The 13,512-nt window shown below is 39.3% G+C and overlaps 2 protein-coding genes across 2 annotated transcripts; one reads left to right on the forward strand and one right to left on the reverse strand.

The window, feature by feature from the left end:
• Positions 1-1,612: 1,612 nt before the first annotated feature.
• On the reverse strand, positions 1,613-6,075 carry LOC139812522 (regulatory particle non-ATPase 1). The gene is made up of 4 exons (XM_071777370.1): positions 5,861-6,075; positions 4,598-5,328; positions 2,323-3,893; positions 1,613-2,002 (listed from the first exon to the last, which is right to left on the reverse strand). Exons 1-4 carry the CDS (start codon positions 5,936-5,938, stop codon positions 1,701-1,703), a joined length of 2,682 nt encoding a protein of 893 aa, XP_071633471.1. The 5' UTR covers positions 5,939-6,075; the 3' UTR covers positions 1,613-1,700.
• Positions 6,076-6,337: 262 nt separating this feature from the next.
• On the forward strand, positions 6,338-12,937 carry LOC139812512 (contactin). Its single transcript, XM_071777358.1, has 8 exons — positions 6,338-7,531; positions 7,624-8,002; positions 8,099-8,201; positions 8,284-8,756; positions 8,867-9,145; positions 9,360-9,809; positions 9,979-10,694; positions 10,901-12,937. Exons 1-8 carry the CDS (start codon positions 6,704-6,706, stop codon positions 11,369-11,371), a joined length of 3,699 nt encoding a protein of 1,232 aa, XP_071633459.1. The 5' UTR covers positions 6,338-6,703; the 3' UTR covers positions 11,372-12,937.
• Positions 12,938-13,512: the final 575 nt, after the last annotated feature.

Consider the following 13,512-nt stretch of genomic DNA (forward strand, 5'->3'; position numbering starts at 1 on the left):
AATACCAGCCTTAGACTTCAGTTTATATTAAGAACTCACAAATTTAGACATTAAAATCACATCTCTAATGTTTTAATTGAGCTTTTTGAACAAAATTAACAAAAAATAAAAACTGAACTAAATATCTATATGCCTTCACATGGTTTTCATTAATTTTCACAACAAAAAATAACCAAAAAGAACTTCTAAAACATTTAAATTAACTAAAAATAATCATTTTGAGATCAATCATTCATAAACTAAATAGAAATTCTTGAAATAATAACAAAAAACCTTTGTATTGACTTCCTTCGGCTTCTTTTTTTCAGTTTGTTTCCGCGTCCCTCCATATATCTGCGTAATGTAATTCTATTTACATCGTATTGATTGCAACTTTTCTTATATCATACCTCTTCCAATATCTTCTAACGCATTTTTCAACGCCTGCTCACTGAATTGATGTCGAGTAGTACCCTCTTTTGGTTTGTATCGAATGGCATCTTGCCATTGAGAATTAAAAAAAGTTCTTTTTTTTTGTTTTATTAGAATAATAGAAATCTTTATGGGTAAAAGAGGGGAGCCACTGACCGGACAGTTGACTCACTGATCCCCAATTCGGGTGGTTCAAATCTCATACCCGGTACCATCTTGACTTTGATAGTTTTGCAGAAAAAATAAAAATAATAGGATAAAAACACTAACACTACCTCAAACTACGATAATATATGGTGTAAATAACGTATAATGTTTTTACAAACCTTGACATATAAAAGTATGATGATAAAATAAACAAAAATATTTTTTTTATTCCGAGCACGTTAAAACACGTTTGTCTCACTCATAGCCGAAACACACTGCCGAGCACCATGTTGTCACGTGACAGTAGCTGCCGATTACCTGTACATCGCGGTTTGACAACTACGCGCTTCACGCCAAATTTGAACGAGATATTTGAAATGGTTCAACTGTCCCGTATGATCCAGTCTCCCGAAGACTCCCCCTATACTTTAACAAAGTGACATGAATAGACTTTTCATTTCTTACAGTTTTCAGTTAAAAAGAGCGGCAAAATATAGAAAATATTAAGATGTGCTTTGTACCAAGCCTGCACAACTTGCTGGTCCACCAGGCAGCAAGTCGGTATGTGTCAGTAACTGAGTTAAATTAATACCCTAACACACTTGTTGCTCTATGTATCATCGATGGTATGCGACGCTTCCATGAGAAAAGAAAATGGGCCCCAAGGACGTCTAATCAGCAAGTTGTGCAGGTCTGATTTGTGCCAACAATGGCGATGACGAACTTACGTGGGATATGCGTACACCGTTTTGACTTGTACTTACAAAGAAAGCTAACGTCCGTTGATGTATTGTTATCGCTAAGAATGCAGTGTAAAATACTGTTTTTTTTTTTTAAGATGCACTGCGTGAAAAATTTGTGCCGAGCGAGATTTTATACATTGTATCAGTATTTTTTACTATTAAAATCTGCATTTTATTATTATATGAGAAATACATTATTGCCTTGCATCCCTTTCTGCGCAACGTAATGAAAATACTGTACTGTGAAACGCGTTTTGATTCTACAAAAAGGGAGATATGTGGAGGGTGTTGCGTCTTTCGCAAACGCAAAATGAATATAATAAGATATTTTTATTATATTATTTTTCCTTATAAGTAGTTCGATACGAGGTACATTGATGATCAAGAGTATTAAGATGACTAAGGTATAAAGTCCGGATTCTTTCTTAAGATTACAAAACCTTCCATGATCGGTGTCAATGGTACGTACTCCTCGGTAGCGAGTTCGGCTCTCTCGCCATATGCCAGCAACACTGGGGTGGTGTGTGTTTGGAAGCCCGTGATGGTCTTCGGTTTGCCCGCTTGGCCGACGGTATCGACGGCAAGTCCGACTCTTACCGGCACGGCCAGTGGATTCAGATCCTCATCGAATGTCACCAGCATTCTGGGTTGCATTGCAGCAGCCAGCGTGTACAAGAGGTAATGGGAACGTCCAAGAATGACTGAAATGTTATAACATATATTACGTTAATAAGGACATGTCATACTTAGTGTTTTTTTATTTGGTGGATGAAAATTTAGTGAAAATTTAATAAAGATTCATACGATTGATCAATCGTAGAAATGTAAGAAAATAAAATAAAAATTCTTCTTGTCATAGGATAGTCATGAATCTCTGCAAATTGATCACCTTGTTATAATCATAATAAAATAAGACTCTTCATAACAAGAATAGCTTGCAAGAACTGAAATGCAAATACCGAAGAACGTATCTTTGCATCTATTGCATCTTTGCATCTCTGTATCGAGAATATATACTCACTATTTTTTACGTCCAAAAAACCGATCAACGTTGACAGGAGACCAGCAAGAGCAACGGGACTGAGCAGCTGTCTATCGCTGTGATAAGGTGATAGGGTGAGCGTGCCCTTGCCTAAATGCGTCAAGCCTTGTGCGATACGCACCATGAAGAGGTTGTTGGGATCCTTCGCATGAAACTGAGCTAGCTGCCGCAACATAGCGGCCAGTCGCGCGTTATTCGTACCGGCACCAACCAGACCCATGGCGAATATCGCGTTGTGCGCTACCTCGGGATCGCTGTCGTGCGAGAATTTGGACAACGTATCCAAGATGTTCAGCTTCGGATTCGATACCGATATGAGACCTAGAGCGAGTGGCACCGAGCGACGAATCACGGGCTCGCAATAACGCAGCAGGTGGCCAAAGGTCCTGTAAGCCATCTCGGCGCCGATCTCCTCTCCCATGGCGATCAAAGCAATGCCAAGAACGGCGACAGCCTGCCTCGAACTGAAATCCTTCACCTTCTCCTCCTTCTTCTCCTCTTTCTTATCTTTGTCTTTACGCTCGCTCTTTTCCTCCTTTTCGTTGCTCGACTCATAATGCTCCGAACAGATGTGCAGCAAGCGCTGAATCTTGAGGACATTTCCTGTGCCAGCATATGCGCACACCTCCACCAGCGTTGTCGACATCGACTTAAATGGCTCATGAACGACCTCTAAAGCCGCTATGATCGCTTCTGCCGCTTCCTGCTTACCCAAGAAGCACAGCCCCAAACCGAGCGCCAAAAACCGCGCATATGTATCTTTAAGATCGGATTCCGACTTATCCATCAGCGTATGCATAATCGCCGTGGTGACGTAAGCGTTGCAGGAACCGGCGGCAACCATTCCTAATGCTAAACCAGTCATACCTAACACCTCCCAGCTCGACTTAGTGTCACTAAGAACCGGCGTTAACAACCCCAGCACGCCTTCTCTGTTAGAGCCGGCATACGCAATACCGAGGCCGACAATGGCGCCGATACGCATAGTGTTACTGCTATGTAAAACGTAATCAGAGAGCAGAGCCAAAGCAGGATCGCATTCATTTCTCACGCCGCAATTGACGATTCCGCAGGCCAACAAGGCGCCGGACTTGATATAGTCCTCCGACGAGTAAAGATATTTATCAATTGGTGTCAGGCCGCCATCGACGTCCCACAGCAGGATCAGACCTAGGGATGCCGTCGCACTCAACATGCCGTGCTCCTTGTTTTTGTACAGCCACTTGTTACCATCTTCAATCAACAACTTGTCGTGGCCAAATGCGGCGTTTACAAAACCGTTGACGAAGCTGGCCGCAAGATTTTGCCGTGCCGAATCAACCTGGCCACCGCCGAATGGCGGTCGCGAGTTTTCTAGATGAGATTTGTAGACATCCTCAGGTGTCTTTGGCTCCATTATGTCCAATTCACGTGCCAAGTTCAAAAAGTGATTGTTCAAGTGAGAGTTGGACATTATCTCGAACAGATCATCGTCCTCTATTGTAGCTTCGTGTAGCTCTAAGAAGATTTGCTGGCGACCCAGCATGAAGGCCAGTTGCTTTTGCACAGAACTAAAAAACATACATAAAAGTTTTAGCTTTCTGCTTGGAAAATGTATTTAGTATTTATTTTGAAAATGTACTAGGGAAGGCTCAGAATTGAACTCCCTCCAATTTTGATGAAACTTGACAGGATTACAGAGAAAATTCCTCTGAATGTAATAATATTTTTATTTGGATACAGAAAACGATCAACCGTTTTCGAGATATTTTATTAATAAATTTAATGGCGTCTTTAGAGTAGAGTTTATTAGGATACTCAAAAACAAATATTTGTGACGTAATGGACATGCCTCATAATTATTTTATCTATACGATATTTTATATCATGACTATTTATACGATAATTTATATAATATAAGTCTTTTATATTAAAATAATTTATTTTTTATATCAACAATAATTACTTTTATCATAAAACATTTTATATAAAAAGAAATTAATTGATTGTAAGATTTGAACTCGAATCTACAAATTATGCATATCCATAAATACTCCTATGAGTGAGTACCCCAATAAACTCTAAAGACGCCACTAAATTTATTAATAAAACATCTCGAAAACGATTGACCATCAATATCCAAATAAGGATATTATTACATTTGAGGGAACTTGTTCTGTAATTCTGCCAAGTTTCAAAATCAGCGGAGTTCAGTTCTGAGTCTTCTCTTATTAGTAAAAAAAAAAACCGAAAAAGTTCAAAAAATTATACTTACAGATCTCGACAGTTTGTGAAGATTGATTCGATTAGTGGTAAATCGTTCAGTTGCATCGCTAGCCTGATCGCTTGTGGATACTGCCCGAATTTCCGATATAATTTGCAGGCGACATGAAGAAGGGCGCTGTTCTCTGGGTCAGCCACATACGATACGCAACTCGTAAGATAGAGACATACTCGCTGATACGCACTTTCATCGACGTACTGTTCCAGCAAATCCAACCTCTCGATTTCCATCAGAAGATCGCATGCTTCCGTTTCTGCATTATGTGCCATGTTGTAGGGTACAATTTCATGTACCAGAGCGATCAATTCCTTATTCGTCGCTTCAACATTGTCGCCTGTGACCTCGTCCCATTCTCCTGCCAGTTCTCCCGACAAATGTCTAACGTATTCATGTCCCCATTCACCGATTGCCAGTGCCGAGCCCGTGAGCCTATATTTTAAGCACTCTCGGCCCTCACCCATAGTCATTGACAGAACCGAAATAATGTCCGAACATAATTCCTTACATTTGACAATGGTCATCTTTTCATGTATGTTTTTCATAGTATCATAGTGAGGTCGCATAAATTTCAGTGGCTTTGGAACACTCGTCATTGATGTTGTTGATGCACGAATATGGGAACGCAAGGATTCCAAGGCAGGATAATGTAGTTTGGTATTGGCATCCTGTAGGCGCTCCACAAGCATAGTTAATTCCTCCTGTAGAAGCTTGTCTTCTTCTGACTGAAGGACAAAACCCATTTTTCATATTATTTTTACATTTTTCATATTATTTTCACATTTTTCATATATTAAGACATTTATTATTATCTTAATATACTTAGGGAGCTTTCCAGCAAGCGACACAAGTCGACACAAACGTCGTTCTATCTTTCTTTTTTGGCAATGAGTAACAAAGATAAAACGACACTTGTGTCGACTTGTGTTACTTGCTGGAAAGCCCCCTCTTAGTATACTTAAATAATATATTTATGTTGATCATCATTCTTTACTTGGCTTCGGCTTTTTAAAATAAGGAATAATTATTGAAAAAAAAACTAAAAGGATTGTAAGGACAGCGAACCATTTAATGACATTTATAAAACAACTCATTTAGAAGTCATATACTTTATATAAATTACGAGAACATTGAATTAACGGTTTTATTTACATACTGACGCAGGAATTGTAAATACAAATTTAATCAAATTAAAATATTCCTTTTTAATGACAATACGACTACAGTATCAATATCTGACACAGGTTACTTTCTCACCAGTTCATTTTTATCATCTTCTTTGCCATTCTTCATCTCTTTGATCGGTTTTGTTTCCGTTTTCGTGCTCTCCGGCATTTTACTCACTTATTTTCTAAACGAATATACGAAACAAACACTCGACTTCTTCCTCAATTGTAGCCACAGTTTGAGATTTGAGGTTAAGATGAGCAATCAAAAGGTTTTGCGAGTCACCATCATGGATGCACTTATATAGAACGGCGTATACACTACACACATATGTAGCTGTAGCTGTAGGCTGTAGCAGGTCGCGTTCAGCAAAAACAACTGTTGAGTGTCGCGTGTCGTCTTATCAACACGCTACGTTGATTTGTTGGATCTAAAAGTAAGAGCCAATCACGTTCGATTGCTACTAAGCGGTTTGTTCTGCTGAACGCGCCTTTAATACACGGTTTCCGATAGGTTGAAATGGGACTCAATTGAACATTCGTCGACGTTCGTCGATTTCCGTTACCGTTCGTTCAGGGAGTGTCTGGCGATCACTGGCGATGTAGCGTCGTGTTTGTGATTTGATGCTCGTGCTTTTATTTAACGTAGTTTTTTATTTTATTATTACTTGTTTCCGAAAGCTTCACTCGCCATATAAGATCCAGTACATTTAAGTGAATACCACTTCGTTATCTGCGTTCCATAGCAAATGACAAAATCAAGTTATTGCACGCCGAAAATGTGTGGGCGAGACAGCACGAATTAACAAGGTGGTCATCTACAGGGAGTGTCTCCTGAGAGCTGTGTGTTTTGTCACTTCTGTTGTATTTTCTGAAGTTACATTTCCAATCTTGTGAAAATTGTAAGATGCCCGTTATATAATTAAATTACAAGATGTTCGGAATGATGTCACGTTTATTAATCATCGCGGTGTTTTCGCTAAACCTCTCGCTTCCCACGTTTGCACAAAACATTCTATATGGGGAACAAGCCTTTGCGCCTCTGCAGTGCCCCCAGCATTGGGTACGATTCCAAGAATCGTGTTATCGTTTTATCAAGAGCCCGTTGAGACCGCGGGAGGATGCGCGCAGAAATTGCCAAGCGTTCCAAAGCGATCTGCTCGCTATTAATTCAATGGAGGAGCACGGCTTTGTGCTCTATCAATTGTTGTGGCAGGATCCGCAACACCGCAGATGGTATACCGGAATGAAGCTCCAGAGCGGCCTGTGGATAAACGAGGCTGACAGTACGACTTTGATAAACATGGACAACGCCTTTCTGCCCGAGCCTAATGACAATGTACTGGGAAGGGATTACTTAGCGTATTCTTACTCCAATAATCTCCAGCGTTGGGGACTGGAGAAAGTCACTGGCAGAGAAGAGCTGTTGTACATCTGCGAAGCGCCTATTGTCACTCTTCACAACTTGGTGGACGATGATCGTACTTATCAATATGGAATTGACATTGACAATCCCCTTCAAATACCGAGAGGACCATATTTTATAAAGCAGCCTATGAGCAAGGTATTTGACGTGTCGAAAAGGAGAATAAGCAACGATGTCTCGCTGAGCTGTTTGGCGGGAGGCTATCCTACTCCTACTTACGAATGGTTTAAGGAGGATTATGAAAACGATCGACTTGTCGCAACAAAAATAAATCCTCTTTCAAATAGCAGATATACCGTGAGCGGTGGAACATTAATAATTTACGAACCAGAACAAGTAAAGATCTCTTTAATTTTTTTTTCAAATATTATATTAGAAAATATTGTTATATTAGAAACTTCTATTGATTTATTATTTATTCTTTACAGACAAAAGATCGTGGTTCGTATCATTGCAAAGCAACCAACAAATTTGGCACAATTATCTCCGAGAGCGTTGAACTGTCGTTTGGATACATCTTGGAGTTTAATTTAAAACGTTCCGAGGAACGCGGAGATAACCACTGGGGTAAAGCAGTTTACTGCGATCCCCCACAGCATTTTCCAGGTGTTAAATATTATTGGGCGCGCGACTACTTCCCCAATTTCGTTGAAGAGGATAAACGTGTATTTGTCTCGCACGATGGAGCACTTTACTTCTCCGCATTGGAAACAATCGATCGAGGCAACTATTCGTGCAATGTTCAAAGCGTTGCATCCGATACCGGACGTAACGGGCCGTTCTTTCCGTTAAGGGTGGATATGCACTGTAATTATTTTGGATTGTCTTTTGAGCATTCATTTAAACAACATAATAGAAAATAATGGACTAATAAACGTAATAATAACTTCCTAAATTTTTCAGCCTCCTTCCAACAGTTGAAATTTCCTAATAATTTTCCAAAAGCGTTCCCGGAAGCACCAGTAGCCGGAGAAGAAGTTCGTCTGGAATGCATCGCATTCGGATAGTGAGTTTATTCGCGATATTTTACTTTATATATGTAAAAATATATAGATCTTGTAACTGTAATAAATAATGTATTTCCGCAGCCCTGTTCCCTCGTACAATTGGACGAGAAGAGGTTCCGTTTTGCCACGTGGATCATACACGTCAAGTTACAATCGAGTATTGATAATACCACATGTACGCGTGGAGGATCAAGGCGAATATGTTTGCCGCGTGCATAACGACAGATTATCTATCGAAAATTCCGTGCAACTGACCATACAAGCGGCGCCTAATTTCACCATTCCTTTAGTCGACAAGCACATGGATAACCGAGCGGATTTAACTTGGACCTGTGAAGCATTCGGCATACCAGACGTCACTTACAGTTGGTTTAGAAACGGAGAACTCTTGGACATGTATACTCTACCGCCTGAAGATAGGGATCGTTATACTATACAAGATAATGTATTAAATATACGACATTTGGAACCTGAAAGGGATCAGGCTATGTATCAATGCCGCGCGAAGAATCAATTGAAAACGACGTACTCATCGGCTCAACTTAGGGTCTTGTGTGAGTATATCTCTTTTAAATCTAATTGCGTAGTGATGAAAATAACGGATCATTAGTTTCGCGTCATTGTATAATTGTGTAAGACATTATAATTCTTTGATATATTCCAGCGTTGAAACCTTCCTTCAAGAAACGGCCTATGGAATCCGAGACATATGCAGCAGAAGGAGGTAACGTCACAATTGTATGCAAACCTGAAGCTGCGCCCAGGCCGAAATTTGTTTGGAAGAAAGATGGGAACGTGATTGGATCCGGTGGCAGACGAAGAATTCTAGAAACTGGAAATCTTATTATCAGTCCAGTATCGCGAGACGACGAAGGAACATATGTGTGCACAGCGACAAATCAGTACGGCAGCGATGAAACTCGCGGACGACTGATCGTACTACGTAAGTCAATCATTTGACGCTCAAGGAAATCCTGAATTCACAAAGATATTTATGCAAAAAGATGTTAACAGAATATATTAAATATCAGTTATCACGTATGCTTTTGATATTTATCGTTTATGTATACTGAAATTTATACATCATATCATGAAAATTTGGGATTTTTATATAGATAACAATTGATTTTGACATAACAGCTAATTATATTATCCAGGTGGACCACAATTTATTCAAAGACTGCCGCCACTGATACTTCTGAGCTATAATTCTAATCTGACATTGCGCTGTGTGGCCCAAACAGACGAAATGTTGGACGTAGCGTATATTTGGACGCATAATGGTATGCGTATCCGTAATAAGGACTTACAGAATAATCCACGATTACGTATCGGTGGCGAATATCTGGATATTATAAATGCCACATTCACTGAAGCCGGCGAGTACGAATGTATCTTGAGAAGCGCTGTTGGCGAAATATCAAGCAAGCTTAATCTGATCGTGCAGGGACCACCAGGACCACCAGGTGGAGTGCAAGTTGTAAATATCGTCAAAACTTCTGCCACATTACGGTGGACCGACGGTGCCTTGAACGGCAAACAGATAACTATGTACACAATCAGCGCGCGAACAAATTGGAATCGCACATGGTTTCCTCTTGTAGAAAGTAAGTTTGGTCTTTGATAATCATGATTTCTTATAGAAATGATTTCGACAATTAGTACTTAATTATGATTTCTTCGAGTCTACGATTTCAAATTAAATGTTCAAAAGTTTCTTCGCTGTATTTATTTTCTCTGTGTAGCTTTACCTTACACGTATATAATTGCTTTTAGATATTACGGCTGTCGAGATGGATAGATATAACGGTCGAAAAGAGGCATACCTAGAGAACGTTTTAGATCCGTATTCAACGTACGAGTTCCGCGTGCTTGCCTTTAATGAATTCGGTTACGGCCCGCCATCAACTCCCTCACCTCAATACAGCACTCCGTCCGACAAACCTATGAAAACACCGTCGAATATCAGCGGTGGCGGAGGAAAAATCGGGGATCTCACAATTACATGGGATCCTCTCAGTCCGTCCGATCAGAACGGCCCTGGAATCTATTACAAGATATTCTGGCGTCGCAAAGGATACGACACGGAGTTTCAGTCGTTGTCTTTGAAGGAATACGGCAATGTCGGTAGCAGTGTCGTATCGATCCAGCCGAAGTATTATTACACGGAATACGAAGTGAGAGTACAAGCGATTAATGCAATGGGCGAAGGGCCGATATCTGAAATTGTGACGGTGTACAGCGCGGAGGACATGCCGCAGGTTGCGCCGCAACAAGTGTACGCCTTGAGCTATAACAGCACCAGCTTAAACGTCAGCTGGCTACCGATCGAGCAGACTCGCGAGCGAGTGCGAGGCAAATTGATCGGTCACAGGATTAAGTACTGGAAAGAGAGTAATCGCGAGGAGGATGCTACTTATTACTTGTCGCGTACCACTCGTCCTTGGTCACTGGTCGTTGGATTGCAGCCAGATACATATTATTACGTAAAGGTAAAGCTGAAAAAGTCTTATTTGTATTTCTATATGAACATCCACTAAGAATGTACTTGAAAAATTCAATTTCAAAGTTAATTGTTTGAAATATTTATTACACGTAATATTAATTATTTAAAGAATACATAAATAGAAAAGTATTTAAAATATATTGGCAAACTTATAAGTGAAAGATTTAAATAAGGATCATAAATTTCTTAAAGGTAATGGCCTATAACTCCGCCGGAGAAGGTCCGGAGAGCGAACGGTATCTAGAGCGAACTTATCGCAAGGCGCCGCAGAAACCACCATCATCGGTGAACGTATACGGTGTAAACCCATCAACGGTGAGGGTTGTCTGGCGTTATGTGCAACCGAGCCTGGAGGAAGAGCCGCTGATCGGATACAAGATACGTGTGTGGGAGGTTGATCAAGACATGAGTACGGCAAACGACACGATCATACCGGGTGGTTCTAAGCTAGAGGCTGACATCACGAACTTGAGCCCAGGCAAAGCGTACCATCTGAGAGTGCTCGCATTCAGCAACGGCGGCGATGGCCGGATGTCGAGTCCTACCCATACATTCCAAATGGGCGACGCCGCAGCTTTCAGGAGTAGCGCTGGGAACAAGGTCTTGGACACCGCTCTGGGGATAGCTCTCTTGATGCTCTTACAAATCTACGACTATGTATAGTACAAAATAACCCCTAGTAAGTGAAGATTATATTGATTAACAACCATGATTTCGTGCGGTTCTATTAAACAGGAAAGCTAAAGGATTTAACGCAGACTAAAACAAAAGTTAAATGAGATTTAATGAGATACTGTAAGGCCTTTTTTACAATAATGTAATTTTATGATCTGTTGGATTAATCTTTGACGGGCCAATTACTATTACTACGTCACTAATGCTACTTAATGATGTAGTCACTTCTGTTCTCAGCGTTTTAATAACGGTATAACTCAGCACTTAAGTACTTCCACAATTATTTTTTAAGAAGAATCATGGTACTATAAGGAGACTGAAACCGATCTGCATTTGATCTGAATATCGCGCAGAATAATATGCAATGAGTTTGATATAATTTTCATTCTATATATGAGAGAAGAATACTCTGTTTATCTATAATATGCATTTTTCGGCATCTACAATTAACGATATTTTATTTTGAAATTTACGAATAATATGTTATCCTTTATTATCTAACTAATTATGTATGTATGTACATACATATACACAAAGTATTCAATACAAAATTTTGTGCAAAATTTTTATATATTTTTATATATTTATTCTATACTTTTCTTATTGCCATTCTTATAAAACTCGTAGATGTTTTAATTTCAAATGTTAAATGCCCGTTTTTTTGTTTGCAAAATTGTCAAATCTCTATCTTGTAACTCTAGAATAATATTCTACCTCATTCCACGGTATATTTTCGAGATAAGCAAAGTAACTTGGAATATATATCATATACACGTTGAATTTCTACACAGAGGATTATTAAATCAGCAATTTATAAAAAAAGGTATGTGAATATGTTCACTTTACAATGTACAAAGTTGTACTGTACATAAGACAGCCTACTTGTTAAAAACAAGAGCATAAATATTTGATAACAAATGTTTACGCTATACTATTATGATGCTTGTAAACAGTCTAAGATAACGAGAATATGCATGTCTAGAAATATATGGACGTCATTTGATCTAATGCGAGATAGAAAATTGTAAATTTTGAATAGAAAGACATAAAATTATATACTTAGTTAACCCATTAAGTCTGATTAAGTCCTAGGAGACCCCTACACTCTTTTCTGTTTTAAATCCTTGTAACTCTGATCCTAATCAAAATTTCAAAATTGCAATTGATATTTAGGTATAAAAAGAAATGCTCTTTTCGAAAATGTAGTCGACGATGAGGTGGTATACCTGAAAAAAGATATAAAGGTTGAAAATGTAAGTAAATGACCTCTACCTTTTTATTGACAAATATGCAACTAATAAATGATTTTATCTATCTTTTTGAGAAATTTTGTTATACATTACTCAAATAATAATTCTATTGATTTACTCTTGTTTTTCAGAAAAAGTAATTCTTGTTAGCTCTAAATATCGATTGCGATCTAAAAATTTTTATTAGGATTCAACCCAGATAGACATATAGTGGGAACATATTGCTATATCATGGGCAGCAGTGTGGTCTAGTGGTAGAGCGCCAGTAGTGCGATTCTGTAACTCGTTATGTTGTCGTTATAAGCACATAACAACGTATAACGAGTTACAGAATCGCACTACAGACTCGTAATCTGAACCAGGTTCGAGTCCACTTGAACCACGTAAACATGGAATTTTAATTCTTTCCAAAAACTGCGTCCCTCGCGCGAGAAATTAACTTTCATGCGGAGAAAACTGGGTTCCGTCTTTCGGAAAAGACGTTAAACCGTTGGTCCAAAAAGGGTTAAGTGTAGAGATGAGGATAGTGATAAATGAAAATTTTAACCCCAAGGAGATCGATTAAAAACTTCTACCCACTACACATTACATATTGCTCTGCTCTCTCTCTCTCTCTCTCTCTCTCTCTCTCTCTCTCTCTCTCTCTCTCCGCTCTCTCTCTCTCTCTCTCTCTCTCTCTCTCTCTCTCTCTCTCTCTCTCTCTCTCTCTCTCTCTCTCTCTCTCTCTCCCTCTCTCTCTCTCTCTCTCTCTATCTCTCTCTCTCTCTCTCTCTCGCTCCTCTCTCTCTCTCTCTCCTCTCTCATGAAATGTACCTATATAAATATACATAACAACAATATGACATCATAATAGGTGCACGTAAAGTTTATGTTACTTAT

The sequence above is a fragment of the Temnothorax longispinosus genome, chromosome 1, assembly GCF_030848805.1.
Source record: "Temnothorax longispinosus isolate EJ_2023e chromosome 1, Tlon_JGU_v1, whole genome shotgun sequence".
In the NCBI taxonomy this organism is placed as follows: Eukaryota; Metazoa; Arthropoda; class Insecta; order Hymenoptera; family Formicidae; genus Temnothorax; species Temnothorax longispinosus.